This window comes from Microcaecilia unicolor, chromosome 1 (genome assembly GCF_901765095.1).
Source record: "Microcaecilia unicolor chromosome 1, aMicUni1.1, whole genome shotgun sequence".
Lineage (NCBI taxonomy): Eukaryota > Metazoa > Chordata > Amphibia > Gymnophiona > Siphonopidae > Microcaecilia > Microcaecilia unicolor.
In genome coordinates, this window is record NC_044031.1 from 432850281 (window position 1) to 432867361 (window position 17081).

The following is a 17081-nucleotide window of genomic DNA, read 5'->3' on the forward strand; positions in this document are numbered from 1 at the left end:
GTGTTTGCTTCTTTGTGGAAGACGTGGACCCCCCTTTCCGTTCCCCAAATCAAGGAAGAGACCAGAGCGTCATAAAGAGTCTGTTCTGAGTCGAAGAGAGAGGCTTGTCATTTGAGGACTGATGATATCAGTAAGGCAGTCAATGGAGAAAGCGTAGGAACAGTCTCCTCACCGCTGCACTGCTAATGAGGGGTAAAAGTTATACTGAAAAGCTGCTCCTTCTGAATGATTCAGGTACTACGAGTAATGGAGTGACAGTGGGTAGCAAAGGGCCTCGGGAGTCTTCCACCCACCATCCATCAATCATCACTTGTCGTAAAAGGTAAAACCACTGCATGATTTGATGAAGGCAAGAAACATTAATTGCTTATTTTTGAGGTCTTCCCTCCCTAAAATATGCCTTCATGTATGAAAGTTTGATTAGAATTAAACTTAAAAGTGAATTCAAGTACACATTACTGTATTTAAATAAAATTGAAGACCGCAATAGTGCTGGGTCAGTAGTGTAGCTAGGACTGAATGGGACCTGGGCAGAAAAATTTAGATGGGCTTCCTATAACACTATTGCTCCCAAGGTAGTGGGGAACATGGGGGGGGGGGGGGAGGATGTGCATTTCCCAAAGCTGACATATTCCAATTAATACATTCAGAAAAATATTTTCTTCTACCTTTGTTGTCTGAGCACTACTTTGGTCCTAGTGTCCGTGTTCTGCTTTTCTTTAGGGTCTCCTATTCTTTTGGTATTTCTTCTATGTACAGTATTTATCTTTTCAGTGTGTCCCTATCCATCCTGTCCAGCGTCTCCTCGTCCCTATCCTCTCCCCATTCTCTTGTGTATCCTTACCCTCCCTTTGTGTCCAGTATTAACCCCCTCCATCCCTGTCCAGCTTCCCTTCAACCTGCACCTCCCCTCCACAGTCAGAAATCTCTTTCCACCTCCTTTTGTTGGTCCAGCATCTGTCCCTGTCTCTCCCTGATCCAGTCTCTCTCTCTCTTTCTGCTCCTTTCCCACCCCAGTTCAGCATCTGCCCCCTGTCCCTATGTTCCTTCATCCTGCACCCACCAACCTGCTGTGGTCTGACATCTCTCCCCATCTCTTCCCTTGTCCAGTCTCTATCTCTGTCCCCTACCATCCCGCCACCCACTGCAGTCCAGCATCTGCCCCCTCTCTTCCCCCTCTCCTTGCTTCAGGTCTCTCTTCCTCTCTCCCAATCAACTCCCCCAGCCCTGGTCTACCAGATATACCTTCTGTATACTGACTGCAGATAATCTGGAGACTAGACTGGCCATGTGATGCCCTAGGCAAAGATGAGTTGCTTCTGAGGTCTGTAACTGCACATGGCACTTATAACATATGAGGAAAGGCTAAAGAGGTTAGGGCTCTTCAGCTTGGAAAAGAGAAGGCTGAGGCAGGATATGATTGAGGTCTAAAAAATCCTGAGTGGAGTGGAATGGGTGGAGGTGAATCGTGTTTTCTCTCATTCAAAAAGTACAAAGACAAGGGGACACACAATGAAACTGCATAGGAATACTTTTAAAACAAATAGAAGGAAATATTTTTTCACCCAAAGAATAGTTAAGCTCTGGAACTCACTGCCAGAGGATGTGGTAATGGTATTTAGGGTATCTGGGTTTAAAAAAGGTTTGGACATGTTCCTGGAGAAAAAGTCCATATCTTGTTATTGAGATGGACATAGGGGAAGCTAATGCTTGCCCTGGGATTGGTAGCATGGAATGGTGTTACTAATTGTGTTTCTGCCAGGTACTTGTGACCTGGATTGGCCACTGCTGGAAGCAGGATACTGGGCTGGATGGACCATTGGTCTGACCCAGTATGGCTGTTCTTTTTGCTCCCATTTTTTTCTTCATCCCATTTGCTCCAGTTCTTTCTCTGACCCACCCCCATCGGTCAGCTTGGCATCGTTCCATCATCCCCCCCCCCCCCCCCGGTCCAGCATATTTCCCTTTTGTTCCCCTCCTCTCCCTCACAGCTGCGTGGGTCCAGCACTACTCCAGCTCCTCCCACCACTGGTCCTCCACACACAGCAGAGAGCATTGAAACCTGCCTCTCTGGCTGGCAGAGCCTTTCCTGTATGTGTACTGCCTTCTCTGATACAACTTCCTGTGGGCGGGATGTACACAGGAAAGGCTCGGCCAGTCAGAGAGAGTGGCAGGTTGCAGTGTTCTCTCTGCTGCACATGAAGGACTGGTGGTGTGGAATGTGTGTGTGTTTGTGGGGAGCTGGGGCAATGTTGGACCCTGGGGGGGGGGAGAGAGATGGTTCAATATCAGATCCAAGATGTCCCTACCATGGGCATTTTGCTGGCCTCACTCAATGGTAGCTATGCCTCTGTGGGTGTATTTGTTTCATATGTAGTGCAATTTTTCTCACCATTAATATCCTTTTGATGATGGGTGTTAAGCAGATCATTTAATAAAATGTAAGACTTTTTTATTTTTGGGAGGAAGATATTGGGTTGCATCCAGCACTTCCAATCATTCTGAAAAGTTGGCTCCTATGTAAGTAACCCCTCCCCTCAACTGCCTACCAACAAAATGGAAGCCAAACAATATTATTTGTTGTGTTGCTGGTGTGACAGGCTCGCAGAATAGGCACAGCACCTCACAACATATCAGTCTTCAGCTTTGATTACAAAGGGAGGGGCAGAGATTCTTGGAAAAATTGTGGGATCATTGACCCTGACATGTTCCCTGTATTTGTCGGGGCTGAATGGGTTACATTTTCCCTCAGTAAATAAAGACTGCATAACAGAAACTCACGCTCAACCCATCTCAGTAGCAGGCTTTCTACTGTGGAATGCCCTCATGTTGAAGGGAAGATTAGAAGAAAAATATTAAAAGGTCTGTTGTTTCAGCAGGCACTTGAAGGAAGGGAGTAAAGATAAAGGGCCAGTGGATGATGATCCCTTGGAGGAGCTATCTGTCAGGTAATTAATTGATGGTCATTGTAAATTAAAGATCATGTTGTTTAATATTGAGTGGAATGAACAGGGAGGGGAGTAATGTCTGGTTTTTTTTTTTGTCTTATTATGCAAGTTTTATTCTAAGTCACCAAGAGCAAATGTTGGATTGGTAGCCTATAAATGCTCTATAAAAAAAATAAACCAATGACAGCATTCAGTTTTGGCATCGTTGTGTGCCCTTTTTGTTGTGGTAGACACAGGCACGTACTAATGCAGTGTTTCATGCTTATGTTTCAGGGAACAGCAAAAGCAGTTTTACGCTAGTAGTGCTGTACAATATTTTCCATCCGTGCATCTTATTAACCAGCCAGAGAATTAAGTTTGCAATATACCAGCTGCAAGCCATACCTTTAGAGTATAAACTCATACTTTCACATTTGTGCTTAAATAATTGACACAAACAACAATTAGGATGGAAGGGCATTTTATTATCCCCAAATAACCCAGCATTTTAAATGGAAGGAGTGAGATGGATGAAATATTCTTTTGCCACTGCTGTTGGGAGGAGATTTGTCAGGGCCTATAGCTCACATCAGGAGTTGGGGCAAAGGCCAACATGTTCTAGCAAGCCTTCCTGTAAGTTTATGGTTAACTGTTACCTAGGATATATAGATCCAGTTTTGGATAAAAAGGAGCCAAATGGTAAACCTAGGCCAGTACTGAGAACTAACCAAGCCAATCATTTTCCAGGTTATCTGCAGTGCTTACGCATGAGATATATTTCTATATAGTGGAGATGGGGCATGCAGATATACCTTCTGTATACTGACTGCAGATATTCTGGAGACTAGACTGGCCATGTGATGCCTTAGGCAAAGATGAGTTGCTTCTGAGGTCTGTAACTGCACATGGCACTTATAACATGTAGTGTCCCTAAAGTATACCTAACAAGTTCTACGTTTATAATACAGTTAGAAAAATAAAAGCTTTGAAAAACTTGTGGAAGTTCATTGTGCTAATCACACATTCTCAGTATCGCTTTAAAGTTCACTTTAGCATGAACCCTTAAATAGTACCTTAAGGAGGCTTCAAATGTATTAAACCTAATAAAACTATTGTTACAGATAACGAGGACATAAAAATATAAGTAATTTTCATTGCTTAATATGATCAGGAAACACAATTCCTATAGTCCAGTCAAGTGACAGCTTTCCAAATATTAATAAATATATTACAGGTATACATTCTGACACCAATATGAAAGTTTAAACATGAGTGACACCATAACAAAAGGGCAGCCTTGTAAGGAAGCACCAAGGAGCAGTTATCCAGGAAGGAGGGCAGGTTCCTGCAAGTTGAAAGATTAAAAAAAAAGATTATGCTCCCTCTCTCATCCCCTCCCCCCCCCCCCCCCCCCCCCCCCAGCAGCCATCAGGCACCAACCTCCACACAGTTCTGAGCCTGGTACCACCAGCGCAAAAATATACAGAATATACCAAAACCCAAGCATGCAACTTCTGTTTTAGTCCTTATCTTTCACTGGACTAAGGGGGGAAATTTGAAGAGGGGGACAAAATCAACAATCAGGCCTGAAGACCACTGAGCCAACAAGGGTAAATCGATATCCCATCAACAAAACAGTGTCACAACAAGATGAGACAAGAACAGCAGCCAATGCACATAGCCAGTATGGATGTGAGGAGAGGTGATGAAATAACATATGTTAATACTTAATAAAACATGATGGAACGATACGAGTCCTAGCGCTGTTTTGTAATTACAGCTTTATCTCATCATTTGTATGTAGATCATGATAAAGATGCACATTATTATGTCTATGTCGGTGCATATGTATGTGTGTCTACAGATACATACACAAGTACATACACATTACTTTATCTTTTTTTTATTTATATACAAGGTATTTGCTACTTTTGCCAATATCCTTAGCAGCTACCAACAAAATCTATGCAATTTTGTACAATGTGCTCCCTCTGGTGTTAAGAGGTGAGAACTGCGCCTGGGGTAAAGGATGACAGTTACATGACCGTACTGCGGCCACTTCTGAGCATAGCTACTGAGACACCTGCAAGACACCAGTTCTGTTCTTGCTTAGGACACGACTCATGCTACATGTAGAAACTATTAGCTATAGTACTGCAAAAGAGAAAAGTGACTCATTACGAGAAAGAACAAAAACTGCAAAAAGCCCTTAACAGGTGCAACCATCAAGGGGAATCCAACACATATGGATGCAGATTGCTGGGGTGCTATTCTGCAGATAGCCTTCCACCAGATCATACCTGAAGAGTACAATGTAACATTATATAATCTGTCATTTAATTAAAAAACAAACCAGAAATGTAATACAGCAGAAAAGGTATGTCTTTATGATGTTACGAGAGGTTAAGAACCATGATCCGCAGCTGGACTAAAAATTCTGTGGTGGGCAGGGAACAAATAAATCACAACTTCACTGCTTAAAATAGGGATTGCACTTTTTCATGTCCTGTTGGGTTTCCTACAGCATAATGTCCTACTACCTGTACCTTGGGAATGACTCAAGGGGCATTATGGTACTGAACTGAAGTAAAGGCTTCCTAGCCTCATAACTTACAAGTAACAGTATAAAAAAGGAAATGGTTCACAATGTTTGTTTTTTTTTCAAGTGCAAATGCGCAATTGGCTAACCCGCTGTGGAGCAGCAGCTGATAGGGACTCTTAGCTTTCAGTCCCCAAAACGCAGCAGGTTGAGAAAAATATTGATCCTCTGCAGCCTCAGGTCTCCAAAGCTAGAAACAAAACCAGCAAAGCCACCCTGGTTTATCTTGAGGCCAAAGCTTCTGAAAAAGAAGAGGTGCTCACACCTCACTTATAGTCCTCTCAGAAGGGCAGTACTCTGCAGTCCCAGCTGATGCCAAGTAGAAGGACTGTGTTTTCCTTTTTAATCTGGCTCGCTTGTTGGCCAACACGAGACTGCGGCGGCTTGAACTGATGATTTCTGAAATAAACTTTTTGCAGTCCACACACACCTCCATGGTGCTCCAGTCCTCCATCAACTCCTTAGGAAACTGCAGGTCTTCATCAGATTTTTCCACCGACTTAGACTTTGAGGATGTTCTGAGAAAAGCAAGAAAAAGGGCCCATGTGAAACCCAAGCTGAAGGTACCTAAAAATTTGGATGTCTTAAATGCACCTCAAGAGGCTATACTACACCATGCAAGCACATCAGGTTATTTCTTATGATAGGATACAAAATACCTACTATTATAAATCATAAAAGGGCCCTTTTACAAAAGTGCGGGAGAGCTAATGTGGGGGTAGAATGCACCCAATCGGCACTACTGCTGGGTAGCGTGTGCGCCCAGCGGTAATTCCGATTTTGGCGTGCGCCAAGTCTGGCGGTAACCGGCAGTACGCCCACCTTGGTGCATGTGCATGGTTACTGTGTGAGCCCTTACCACTAGGTCAATGGGTGGCGGTAAGGGCTCAGGCCGTAAATAGGTGTGCGCTAGTTTTAATATTAGCGCAGGCCTATTTCCTGGCCCATTAACAAATTGCCTTTTTCCCCAGCCACAGTAAAAAATGGCCCAGTACGTGCCTAAAAGACGTGCCCACACTACCATGGGCCAATTTTTACTGCGGCTTTGTAAAAGGACCCCAAAATAAGTAAGTAAGTACATTCCTTAACCATGTAAATAAGGACCCCAAAATAAGTAAGTAAGTACATTCCTTAACCATGTAAATTATGTATTGCACAAGCACTGACACTGAAAAGAGCTTTAACAACATGGAATAAGATACACGCCATTAATCAGCTTGCTTTTCTTACACTCATATATAGCTTTGGAATTGTAGGCCAGTCTCATAAAACTCTTGAAAATCTTTGTGTACAAACAAGAAAACATCTCCATGCCCACAAGGTAATTTATAAGAATCAGTGTAAGCTGGGACCACACATTCCTTGAATTGAAGGGGGAATGAGCCTCATAGAAAGAGATTGTACGTACAAAGCTACTATCATAGGCCTCCAGGCCTAATGAATATCACCAATAGACCCAAATACACAATGAGTGGTGAAGTATGAAAGTGACTGTTCAGAATCTGGTTCCATCATCAAACTTGGACAAGAATTCCAATGGGTAGAAGGAATAAGTGAGAATACACCAGTACACATAGAAGGGCATTTTTGATATGATGTCTAAGTCCGACTTTGGATGTTTTGCACAAAACATCCAAAATCTGAACAGGAAAGAAGGTCATTTTCGAAAAAAGGAAAACATCTATCTTTTTTTTTTCGAAAATAGCATTTCGAACAAGGTTTTGTTCTTTGTACAGGCTTTTTTAAACCATTTTTGAAAAAAAACAAACAAACCCATCCAAGTGAAAAACGTAGAAAATCAAGCTACTGGGATGTAGGAGGGGACAGCATTTTAGTAGACTGGTCCACTGCAGTGGGAAATGAATGAGAATCCACCAGTATACAGATATGACGTCTAAGTCTGACTTTGGATGTTTTGCACAAAACATCCAAAATCTGAATAGGAAAATATCTGAATAGGAAAGAAGGTAATTTTCAAAAAAAGGAAGACATCTCTTTTTTTCAAAAATAGTGTTTCAAACAATGTTTTGTGCTTTGTACAATTTTTTTAAACCATTTTCGAAACCCCTGCCCCCAAATGTCCAAGTGAAAAACGTAGAAAATCATGCTACTGGGATGTAGGAGGGGAAAGCATTTTTAGTAGACTGGTCCCACTGCAGTGGACTTCAAATAAATGCTCCTAGGTACACAGCTCACCATTGCTCCCTTATCTTCTCTGCTGAGCCCCCCAAAACCTACCACCTCCAACTGTACACCCTTATGGGTGAAGGGGGCACCTATATGTGGGCACAGTGGGATTCTGGTGAGTTTTGGAAGGCTCACAGTTTCCACCACAAGTGTAACAGGTAGGGGGAGGTATAGGCCTGGGTCCACCTATCTACAGTGCATTGCACCCACCACTAGACTACTCCAGGGACCTGCATACTTCTCTGATGGACCCCAGTATACCATCTGAGGCTGGCATAGAGGCTGGTAAGTAATGTTTTTAAATCACATTTTTTTTTGGGGGGGGGGGGTGGTAGGAGGGGTCAGTGGCAACCGAGAGAGTAGGGAGGGTCATTCCTGATTCCCTCCAGTGGTCATCTGGTCATTTAGGGCATCTTTTTGTGCCTTATTCATTCTAAAAACCGGTCTAGCTGAAAACATCTAAGTTTTAGTCCTGGACAGTTTTGTTTTGTTCCATTATGGCTGAAAAACATCCAAGTCTTTGGAACGCTTAAATCCCACCCTTACTAAGCCCCTTTGAAATGTGGACACACACTGTACATGAACAGCATACAAAAATGTCATAAAAATTTGGTTTCAAAAATATCGAGTTGGACTTTTTTTATGAGAAAAAATGTCCAAATGCTGTTTTATGCCATTTTTACGTTTTTCTCTTTTGAAAATGATCCCCCATAGGGAACAATGACTCGTAAATGTTCTATTACTGATCCATTCAGTTTTTTGTTATGGATAAGCTCTTATGTTTAGCCCCCTTCCCTCCTTGGAGAAATTCTCCCTACACTACTGGTGAAGCCCCACTTCATATATTGTGTACAGTTTTGGAGGCCATACCTTGCTAAGGACATAAAAGATGAAACGGTTCAGAGGAAGGTGACAGAAATGTATTAGAAGAGACTAGAATACCTGAATACGTGTACCTTGGAGGAGAGCAGGGATAAGGGACATATGATATAGACATTTAAACACTTGAAAAGTATTAATACAAACAAATCTTTTTCAGAGACAGGGAAACAATAGAACAAAAGGACATGAATTGAGGTTGCAGGGTACTAGACTTAGGAGTCACATCAGGAAATACTTATTCATAGAGAGGGTGGCAGATGTCTGGAATACCCTACCAATGAAAGTGGTGGAGATAAAAACAGTGATGGACTTCAAAGACATGTGGGATAAACACAGAGGATCTATACAGGAGGAGGATGGAATCAAAGCAAAACTTAAATATCCTTTGTACTTTAAATAGGGCACAGAGGGATGTATCCTGCACTGATTTTAAGGTACAATCTGGCCACTTTGTTGGTTAGACTGGATAGACCTTAGGGACCTTTATCTGCCATCAATTACAGTGTTACCATCAGGCTCATTTTCGAAAGAGAAGGACACCCATCTTTTGACACAAATCGGAAGATGGGCGTCCTCACAGGGTCGCCCAAATCGGTATAATCGAAAGCTGATTTTTGAAGTCCCCAACTGCTTTCCGTCGCAGGGACGACCAACGTTCATGGGAGCGTGTCGGAGGCATAGCAAAGCGGGACTTGGGCGTGCCTAACACATGGATGTCCTCGACCCATAATGGAAAAATAAAGGGCGTCCCTGACGAGCACTTGGACAACTTTACCTGGTCCTGTTTTTCTTATGACCAGATGACCACAGGAGAGAATCGAGGATGACCTCCCCTTACTCCCCCAGTGGTCACTAACCACCTCCCACCCTCAAAAAATCGTTTAATAATATTTTGTGCCAGCCTCTATAGGTCCATCACAACAGTATGCAGGTCCCTGGAGCAGTTTTAGTGGGTGCAGTGCACTTTTCAGGCAGGCGGACCCCGGCCCATCCCCCCTTACCTGTTACGTTTGTGCTGGTAAACATGAGCCCTCCAAAACCCACCAGAAACCCACTGTACCCACATGTAGGTGCCCCCCTTCAACCATAAGGGCTATGGTAGTGGTGTACAGTTGTGGGTAGTGGGTTTTGGGGGGCTCAGCACACAAGGTAAAGGAGTTATATACCTGGAAGCAATTTATGAAGTCCACTGCAGTGCCCCCTAGGGTGCCAGGTTGGTGTCCTGGAATGTCAGGGGGACCAATGCACTACGAATGCTGGCTCCTCCCACAACCAAAGGGCTTGCATTTGGTCGTTTCTGAGATGGGTGTTCTTAGTTTCCATTATCGCCGAAAATCAGAAACGACCAAGTCTAAGGGACGACCATCTCTAAGGACGACCTAAATGTCAAGATTTGGGCGTCCCTGACCGTATTATCGAAAAGAATGATGGATATCAATCTTGTTTCGATAATACGGGTTTCCCCGCCCCTCCATAGGGACGTTTTGCGAGGACGTCCTCAGCAAAACTTGGGCATCCCTTTCAATTATGCCCCTCCATATAGATTAACACTAGCTAATAAAACAGGTACTAGAGTCAGGGATTCCCAGGTCAGATGTACTCTGCCCAAGAACCCCCACAAAATACACTGAACTTGTCACTCAATATATTGTGAGACCCTGATTGCAGAAAAATATATGGAGAAATGGCTCCCTATTCACTCCTTTTCAAGCCAAACATGTAGTTTTCTCTCTCATTTAATTCAGTTGCCTGTTGCTACATCCCTCACCCTTGCTTATGAAGGCCCCCCTGGAATATCTCCCATCTGCACTACCAAGCCCTTTCTGCTGCCTCACCTGGAGAAGCTTCTAAGTTGTCGGTGTTGGCTGGTGGATGGTTTCTCTGGTTTCATAAAACTGTCACCTCTCTGCGAAGCAGACGGTCCCAGAGAAAAAATTGGAAGAGTGGAATATGGCTTGGAGGGTAACCGCATCTGTTACAGTAAGGACAAGAGTCAGAAACAACACTACAAACATTCTGCTGTACGCTAGTTACCCTCAAAACACAAATAAAATACTGGTTTTTAAATTTTCAACTCACCTTCTTGCAACACTGTGAACAAACTGGCCTGAGGAAGAACAACATACAGATTATTACATACAACCATTAAAATATTGATATTTATTTTATTTGTTACATTTGTATACCACATTTTCCCACCTATTTGCAGGCTCAATGTGGCTTACATTTATATCTCCCCCTCATAAGAGATCAGTACAGTGTGCTAGAATATGCTCTGGAGGCAGCCTGTTCCAGTCTTTGCCTAACAGTAAAGGCAGCTGGGCAAAGCTCATGCAGCCCAGAGGACAGTCACAACTCATTCAGCCCCTTAGGACGAGGCATCAGACACACTCCTATAATGCTGGCAGGGAGGATGAAATCCTGAAGGGAGCAGCATGCAGCAGTCTGCTAATAATGCCTGGTATGATGGCTAGCCATGCTGTAGTTGCTCTCACAACCTATGTGAATGTCATGTCCTGATCCATGGTCTGGAAGGCCACATTCTGCAGTGGCTGTTTTCCCCTGCATCAGATCCTTCAAGAAACAAAGACTGGTGGAGTGGTGTTTGCAAGTGTGTGGTTTGCTTTGAAGGCTGTCCTTCATATAGCACAGTGCTGATGTTAAGCCATGTTGGGACCTAGGGCAGAAATTTGGGAGGGGGGTGGCTCAAAAGCCACTGGCAGGCTATGCTTTGGATAGGCTTGGAAGTCCATCAGCCCAAGGAAATTGCTTTATTTACACCCTCTAACACTAGCCCTGTATAGTAAACATGATATCTAGGAGCATTTTTCTAGCTTCCAGGTGTTTCTACAAAACTTTAATAAAGAGAACATGATTTGTGATGTCACAAACTGGAACAGAGAGACCTCAGAATATAGGACAATCTTCAGACTTCCCATAAGAGTTACAGGTCTATGGCTACCCTGTATGTTTGGTTTCAAAATCTGCTCAGCATGCACACTGCTGATTTTAAATGAAATCCCTATATATGCTCTTTCTCTCCTGACCCAGCTAGGCCTCCTCTTCCTTGCACTGACATGGAGCAACTTTCATAAATAATTTGTATGCAGGTAAACCTGATGCAAGTTGAAAACACTTTGAAAACTACCCTGTAGAGGGGGTAATTTTCTAACCGCGTGCATTAGCGTAAAATCTACAGGTATTCATTACCACAAGCCTTACCCAAATTCAAAGTGTAAGTATGCACATACTTTCAGTTGGGAAATTATCTCAGGTAAACTACCAGCATACAATTGCATGTGCTGATTTGTATTGGCAAGGCTGGCCCAACCACTATGTAGGGTGGCACAATTTGGGGCTGGCAGTAAGCAAGTCTACTGCTGGCTCGGGGCCTTCAGCGTCTGTGTGTGCTCAAGGCCTGCTGGGTTCCACCCCCTCCGCACTTCCTGTTTTAGAGGGTAGGGACCTGGCAGGCTTTGAGTAGGCGCAGATGCACAAAGCCCCGTGCCAGAACCAGTGATTTTTAAAAAAAATACATGCTAACTGCTAGTTGGTGTCACCATGGAGGGGTTAGGGAAGACCAGGAAAGAAAACCACTGAATATCACAAAAGGAGAGGAGGAGAAAACGGGAGATGCTGAACACATGGGGGGGGGGGGGGAGAGGTGCTGGATGCCTTGGGATGGTGGCAGGAAGGGAGGGAAGATGTGCTGGACACCCTTTGGGGGGGAGGAGGTAGGGAAGGGAAGCAGAGATGCTGGACATGGTGGGGAAGGGTGAATGGATATTCACCTGAGATAAGATAGCCTTGGGCTAGCCCCCACTTGTGAAAATTCCAGGCCCCTCTCAAACTCCACCCCCAGAAAACGCCTCACTGTGGCTAAGTTACATGTGCCGTGACACCACAAACATGGGAAGTTAACATTCTAAAAGTCCATTTTCACAGTGAAACACAGCTTTATCTATTATAAAATTACCCCCATAAAGGGCAATTTTGTAACACATTTTCCATACATAAAAAAAATGTTTAACACATTGAAAAATGACCCTTATAAAACTGCATGGGGATATACATATATATGTGCAAGAATGCATGCCAACAGCTTGGTGCTCCCGGGGATGTAGTTTTAACGAAGCAAGGGCAAAGTTGATATGTTCATGTATAGAAGATACACATATAATTGCACCTGCCTTGGACCAGGAGTCAAGGTGCCTAGTTCTGGGAACCTTTATGAAACTGGTGCCTCTTTGAGAATGTCTGAAGGCATCCTGTTATAAAATTCCTTCCTACGTGTATGAACACCATCTCCATCAGCACAGCTATGTTTAACAATGACTCAAAGCAGCAAGTCTATGTTCAGCATGTTTATCCCACTCTTTAAAACCTGATGCTTCAGTACTGCCCTTTATGTTTGGTACAAGCAACCCCAGCAGTTAAATCCTCCCTCTCTTCCTGACCAGCATGTTGCCAGCTCTGTGATGTACCTGATCCAGTCACCCTTAACATATAGCAAATTCAAACCAGATGGTCCTTCTTTTCTTTCTTTCTTTTTTTAAAGCTGATGAGTAGGAGTGTCCTGAGCTGGAAACATGCGCTATGTGACATGATCCCTAGCACTCCTGCCCTACCTACTGCATTGTGGTGAAGCAAGGAAGGCAATGTATGAGGTACGATTCTGGTGCCCCTGCCTCCTTTGTATCGTGTGGCCACACCACCCAAACATAGCTCACTATGGCCCTGCTGCTGAACACATAGACTGTTGAGTGTGGTGGTGGTGGTGGGGGGGGGGCCTTTGGTGTGGGTGACTGAGATGAACATCGTTCTTGTACTTGTCCCTTTGCTGTCCATTCTTCTACCCTGTATGTGAATATTCCTAACAACTATCTGATGGGAACCGCAACAATCAAACTATGTGGAAGTTAGGCAATTGTCTAAGTAATACCAAATTACCTATTTTTGACTTTCACACATGTACCCTAGTTTGAGCACCATGTAATTAGTGCATTAGCCCTGGTGCCCAGGCAGTTGCCTAGGCATGGCATTGTATTCCTGTGTATTATATTAGCTAACATTAGTATAAGAGTAAATTCACATCACTATCCTTGTGTGTCTATATATGATTTTGTTGTAAAGTGCTTTTTTGATCTAACAGAAGGCAATATAGAGAATCTTTTTAATAGACACAAAGAAAGAAATGAAAGTGATTTGTGTCAGCTAAGGCGTTTCCAAATAATAAATGCTGTATGATAAACAGTGCAAAACACAAGTGGCAAGAGAAACTTACCGTTTACAAAACTGGCAGGTGTAAGACCAAGTAAAGAGAGAAAACCTCTTTGTTCGGCAACAGAAACACAGCTAAGAAATAAAACAAATGGGAAAATATTAGGATATTTAGAATATTCCTGCCAGAGTGTGCTGTACTGTTCCTTAGGTGAAACAGCAGAACATGGCATTTAGAAACATTTAGTGATGATGTTATTACACTGTTACTGTAAGAAATAGGGAATTCTAGGTTCGGAAGTGCCATGGTTGTTGCAGTTTATGATCATTAAGGTCTCCGTAATTGGGACTCCGGAAAGGGTCCTAGACAGTTCTCATAGATATAGGTATAGAAGTTGTTCAAACACATTATAATGTTCAAGGAGACGTAGGGATAGATATAGGAGAATGAAAAGCTGTTTATGTGTTAGTCTTACTTATATATTCCTGGTATAGCCAAACTATATACTGTATAAAGGAATGCTTTACTGGGACCGGTTATACTAATCTGGTTGACATAGCGGGAATCACAAATAAAGGGGTAGGGGGAGGGTTAGAGGGGAAGGATGGCAATATATTAAAAAAAGGATGGTGATGGCTTTTATCATAAAGTTATGTTTTGAATGTTCTGCTGGTGATCATTGTTTTTCAAAAAGATACTGATGTATTACCATAATCTGTCATCAATACAAATGTTGAAATATATAAAAACGTATTATTTTAGACAAGCTTTTGGTAGTTATTCAGATGATGGGAGGAAGATATACTAGTTGTTCTGCAAAATATCACTTCACATTAGATGCAATTTTATATTACGATATGTTTGTTTGTGTCTTGTATGAGTTAACATCTTTCCTATCTGAATTAATGGAGTTCTTTTTAATATATATTAATTATATCTTACAATCATATAAATCATCATTTATCACATAGTGAAAAGGAAAAATAAGTCAATATCACAAAGGAAATAATCTATAAACCACAAAGAAAATAAATCCTTCAACCTCAGTAAAGGTAATAGATACAAGAAATTGGTTATATATATTTATATCTGTATCTATAAAATTGTAATCCACTATGTATGTAAATTTGGTGGTATATCAAGTTTTAATAAACCATAAAACATACAGAAAGTATTGCTTAGATTTCAAATTTGTATTAATCAATTTGTTATTTTTCAAATATGACTAAATTGACTTCTTAAATTCATTAATAATACTTTTGTAGTGAATGTCACCCTCTAGCATCAACAGAAATATACCCCGGGATTCTATACATGGCGCCTTAATTTCTGTGCAGAAATCGAAGCATATTCTTTAAAAATGAACTAGCTAATCAGTGCTGTTAATTGGATGTTAACAAGCAATTATCAGCACTAAATGGCATTAAGATTTACGCACACAACTCGCTAACCCCTGGATTCTATATAACGTGCCTAGAGATCCATGCTGAAATCGGCATGAATTCTCTAACAATGCGCACAACTTACTTGGCTTAACATGCCAATGAATGCCGATAATAGCAATTAAGAAGCAATAATGAGCATTAATTTACACTAATTAAAATTTAGGCGCACAACTCGCTAAGCATATTCTGTAACGAAGTGCACTGAACTAACACGTGCAGGCTAAAAGGGGCGTGGTTATGGACAGGGAAATGAGTGTTTCATAGGTGTTCCGAAATTTACGTGCGTAGTTATAGAATATGGCCCAGTGCGCGTAAATCTACGTGCTGGGATTTACGCCACATTTTCATTGGTGTAAATGGATGTGTATACATTTAGGCGCTAAGGTATCAACTAAGCGTATTCTATATAGAATAAGCTTAGTTGGCACTGATTTCAGCGCTGTTTTGGGTGCCATATATAGAATCTCCTCCTAAGCGTAATCTGTAACGTGGTGTGCTTAAATTCTAAATTGCAGAGTTGAAAAGGGGGCATGGCCATGGGTGTGGGCATTTCTAAAATCTATGCACGTTGTTATAGAATGCACCTGCTCTGCGCCTAATTTAGGCATCGGGATTTACACCAAGTAAAACGTGGTACAAATGGCAGTGATTAAATTTGGTCGCATGGAAAGGCGCTCGGCGTACTCTATATACCACGTGGAAATTTAAGCCAATTCTGTAAAATATAGGCGTACTTTATAGAATACGCCTAGGCATATTTTTTTTTGCACGGAATTTTCATGCGCCATAGCTTAAAAAACATTTAGCAAGCCAAAAACTTTTAACTAAGAATATTAATTTGTGTTACCTATTCAGATTTATCATATTTACCCCCATTTCCTAAGCTGCACTAATGCCAACACAGCCCATTCATATTGCTGCGTGGCTTAGTAAACAGGGGGGGTTAATAAACTACAACACCACAGTGTGATGACTCACGGTGTATTATTTTATTTTTGTTTGTAGCATTTGTATCCCACATTTTCCCACCAATTTGCAGGCTCAATGTGGCTTACATTTGCCGTAATGGCGGTTGCCATTTCCGGGTAACAGAATTACAAATGGTAATGCGTTAAGGTGCATATATACATGGTAACATATATGGAACATAATATATATGGAACAGATCATGGTATATATATATACCATGTGTATACATACATGGTGTAGAGGAATACATTATGGTATTGCATGAAGGTTTCTGAGTAATAAGTTGGATTGTCACATACAATAGGTCATCGTCTATAGAGAGACCCTTTTCAACCTAAGGTTTAAAGTGGTGGTGCTTGATCATTAATAGCAAAGTTAAGCAGTCTTGGGATAGAAGTTCGGTCTTGTATAGATTGTGTGAAATTATATTATTTAGTATTTAAGATGGATGTTTGTGATATGCCTTCTTGAAAAGATCTGTTTTCAGTAGCCTTCGGAAAGTGGTTAGGTCTTGCGTTGTTTTTATGGCCTTCGGTAGTGCGTTCCATAACTGCGTGCAGATGTATGAGAAGCTGGTCGCGTATGTGGATTTATATTTTAGCCCTTTACAGTTAGGATAGTGGAGATTGAGGAATGTGCGTGATGATCTTTTTGCGTTCCTACTAGGCAAGTCTATTATGCCCTCGTCATCTGATAGCTACGCCTACCTTTCCTTTCTTTAACGCGTTGTAGACATCCTTGTACTGCTGGTATTTCTCTAGTTCTGCCTTCACCAGTACCTGCCGGATGTGCATCACCTCCTCGACAGTCAGGGCCAGGCACTCCACCGGGTAGCAGAACTCCTCCTGCAA

At 42.2% G+C, this 17081-nt stretch overlaps 1 protein-coding gene across 5 annotated transcripts in view; it reads right to left on the reverse strand.

The window, feature by feature from the left end:
- Positions 1-3408: 3408 nt before the first annotated feature.
- SPIRE1 (spire type actin nucleation factor 1) overlaps positions 3409-17081 on the reverse strand; it is a 305419-nt gene continuing 291746 nt past the window's right edge. For all 5 annotated transcript variants that reach the window (XM_030212367.1, XM_030212391.1, XM_030212383.1 and 2 more), the window contains 5 exons: positions 16938-17075; positions 13880-13950; positions 10675-10702; positions 10431-10567; positions 3409-6044 (listed from right to left, as the gene is read on the reverse strand). In XM_030212367.1, coding sequence (XP_030068227.1) covers positions 5786-6044; positions 10431-10567; positions 10675-10702; positions 13880-13950; positions 16938-17075 — 633 coding nt within the window. In that variant the 3' untranslated portion in view covers positions 3409-5785. The remainder of the gene's footprint in view (positions 6045-10430; positions 10568-10674; positions 10703-13879; positions 13951-16937; positions 17076-17081) is intronic.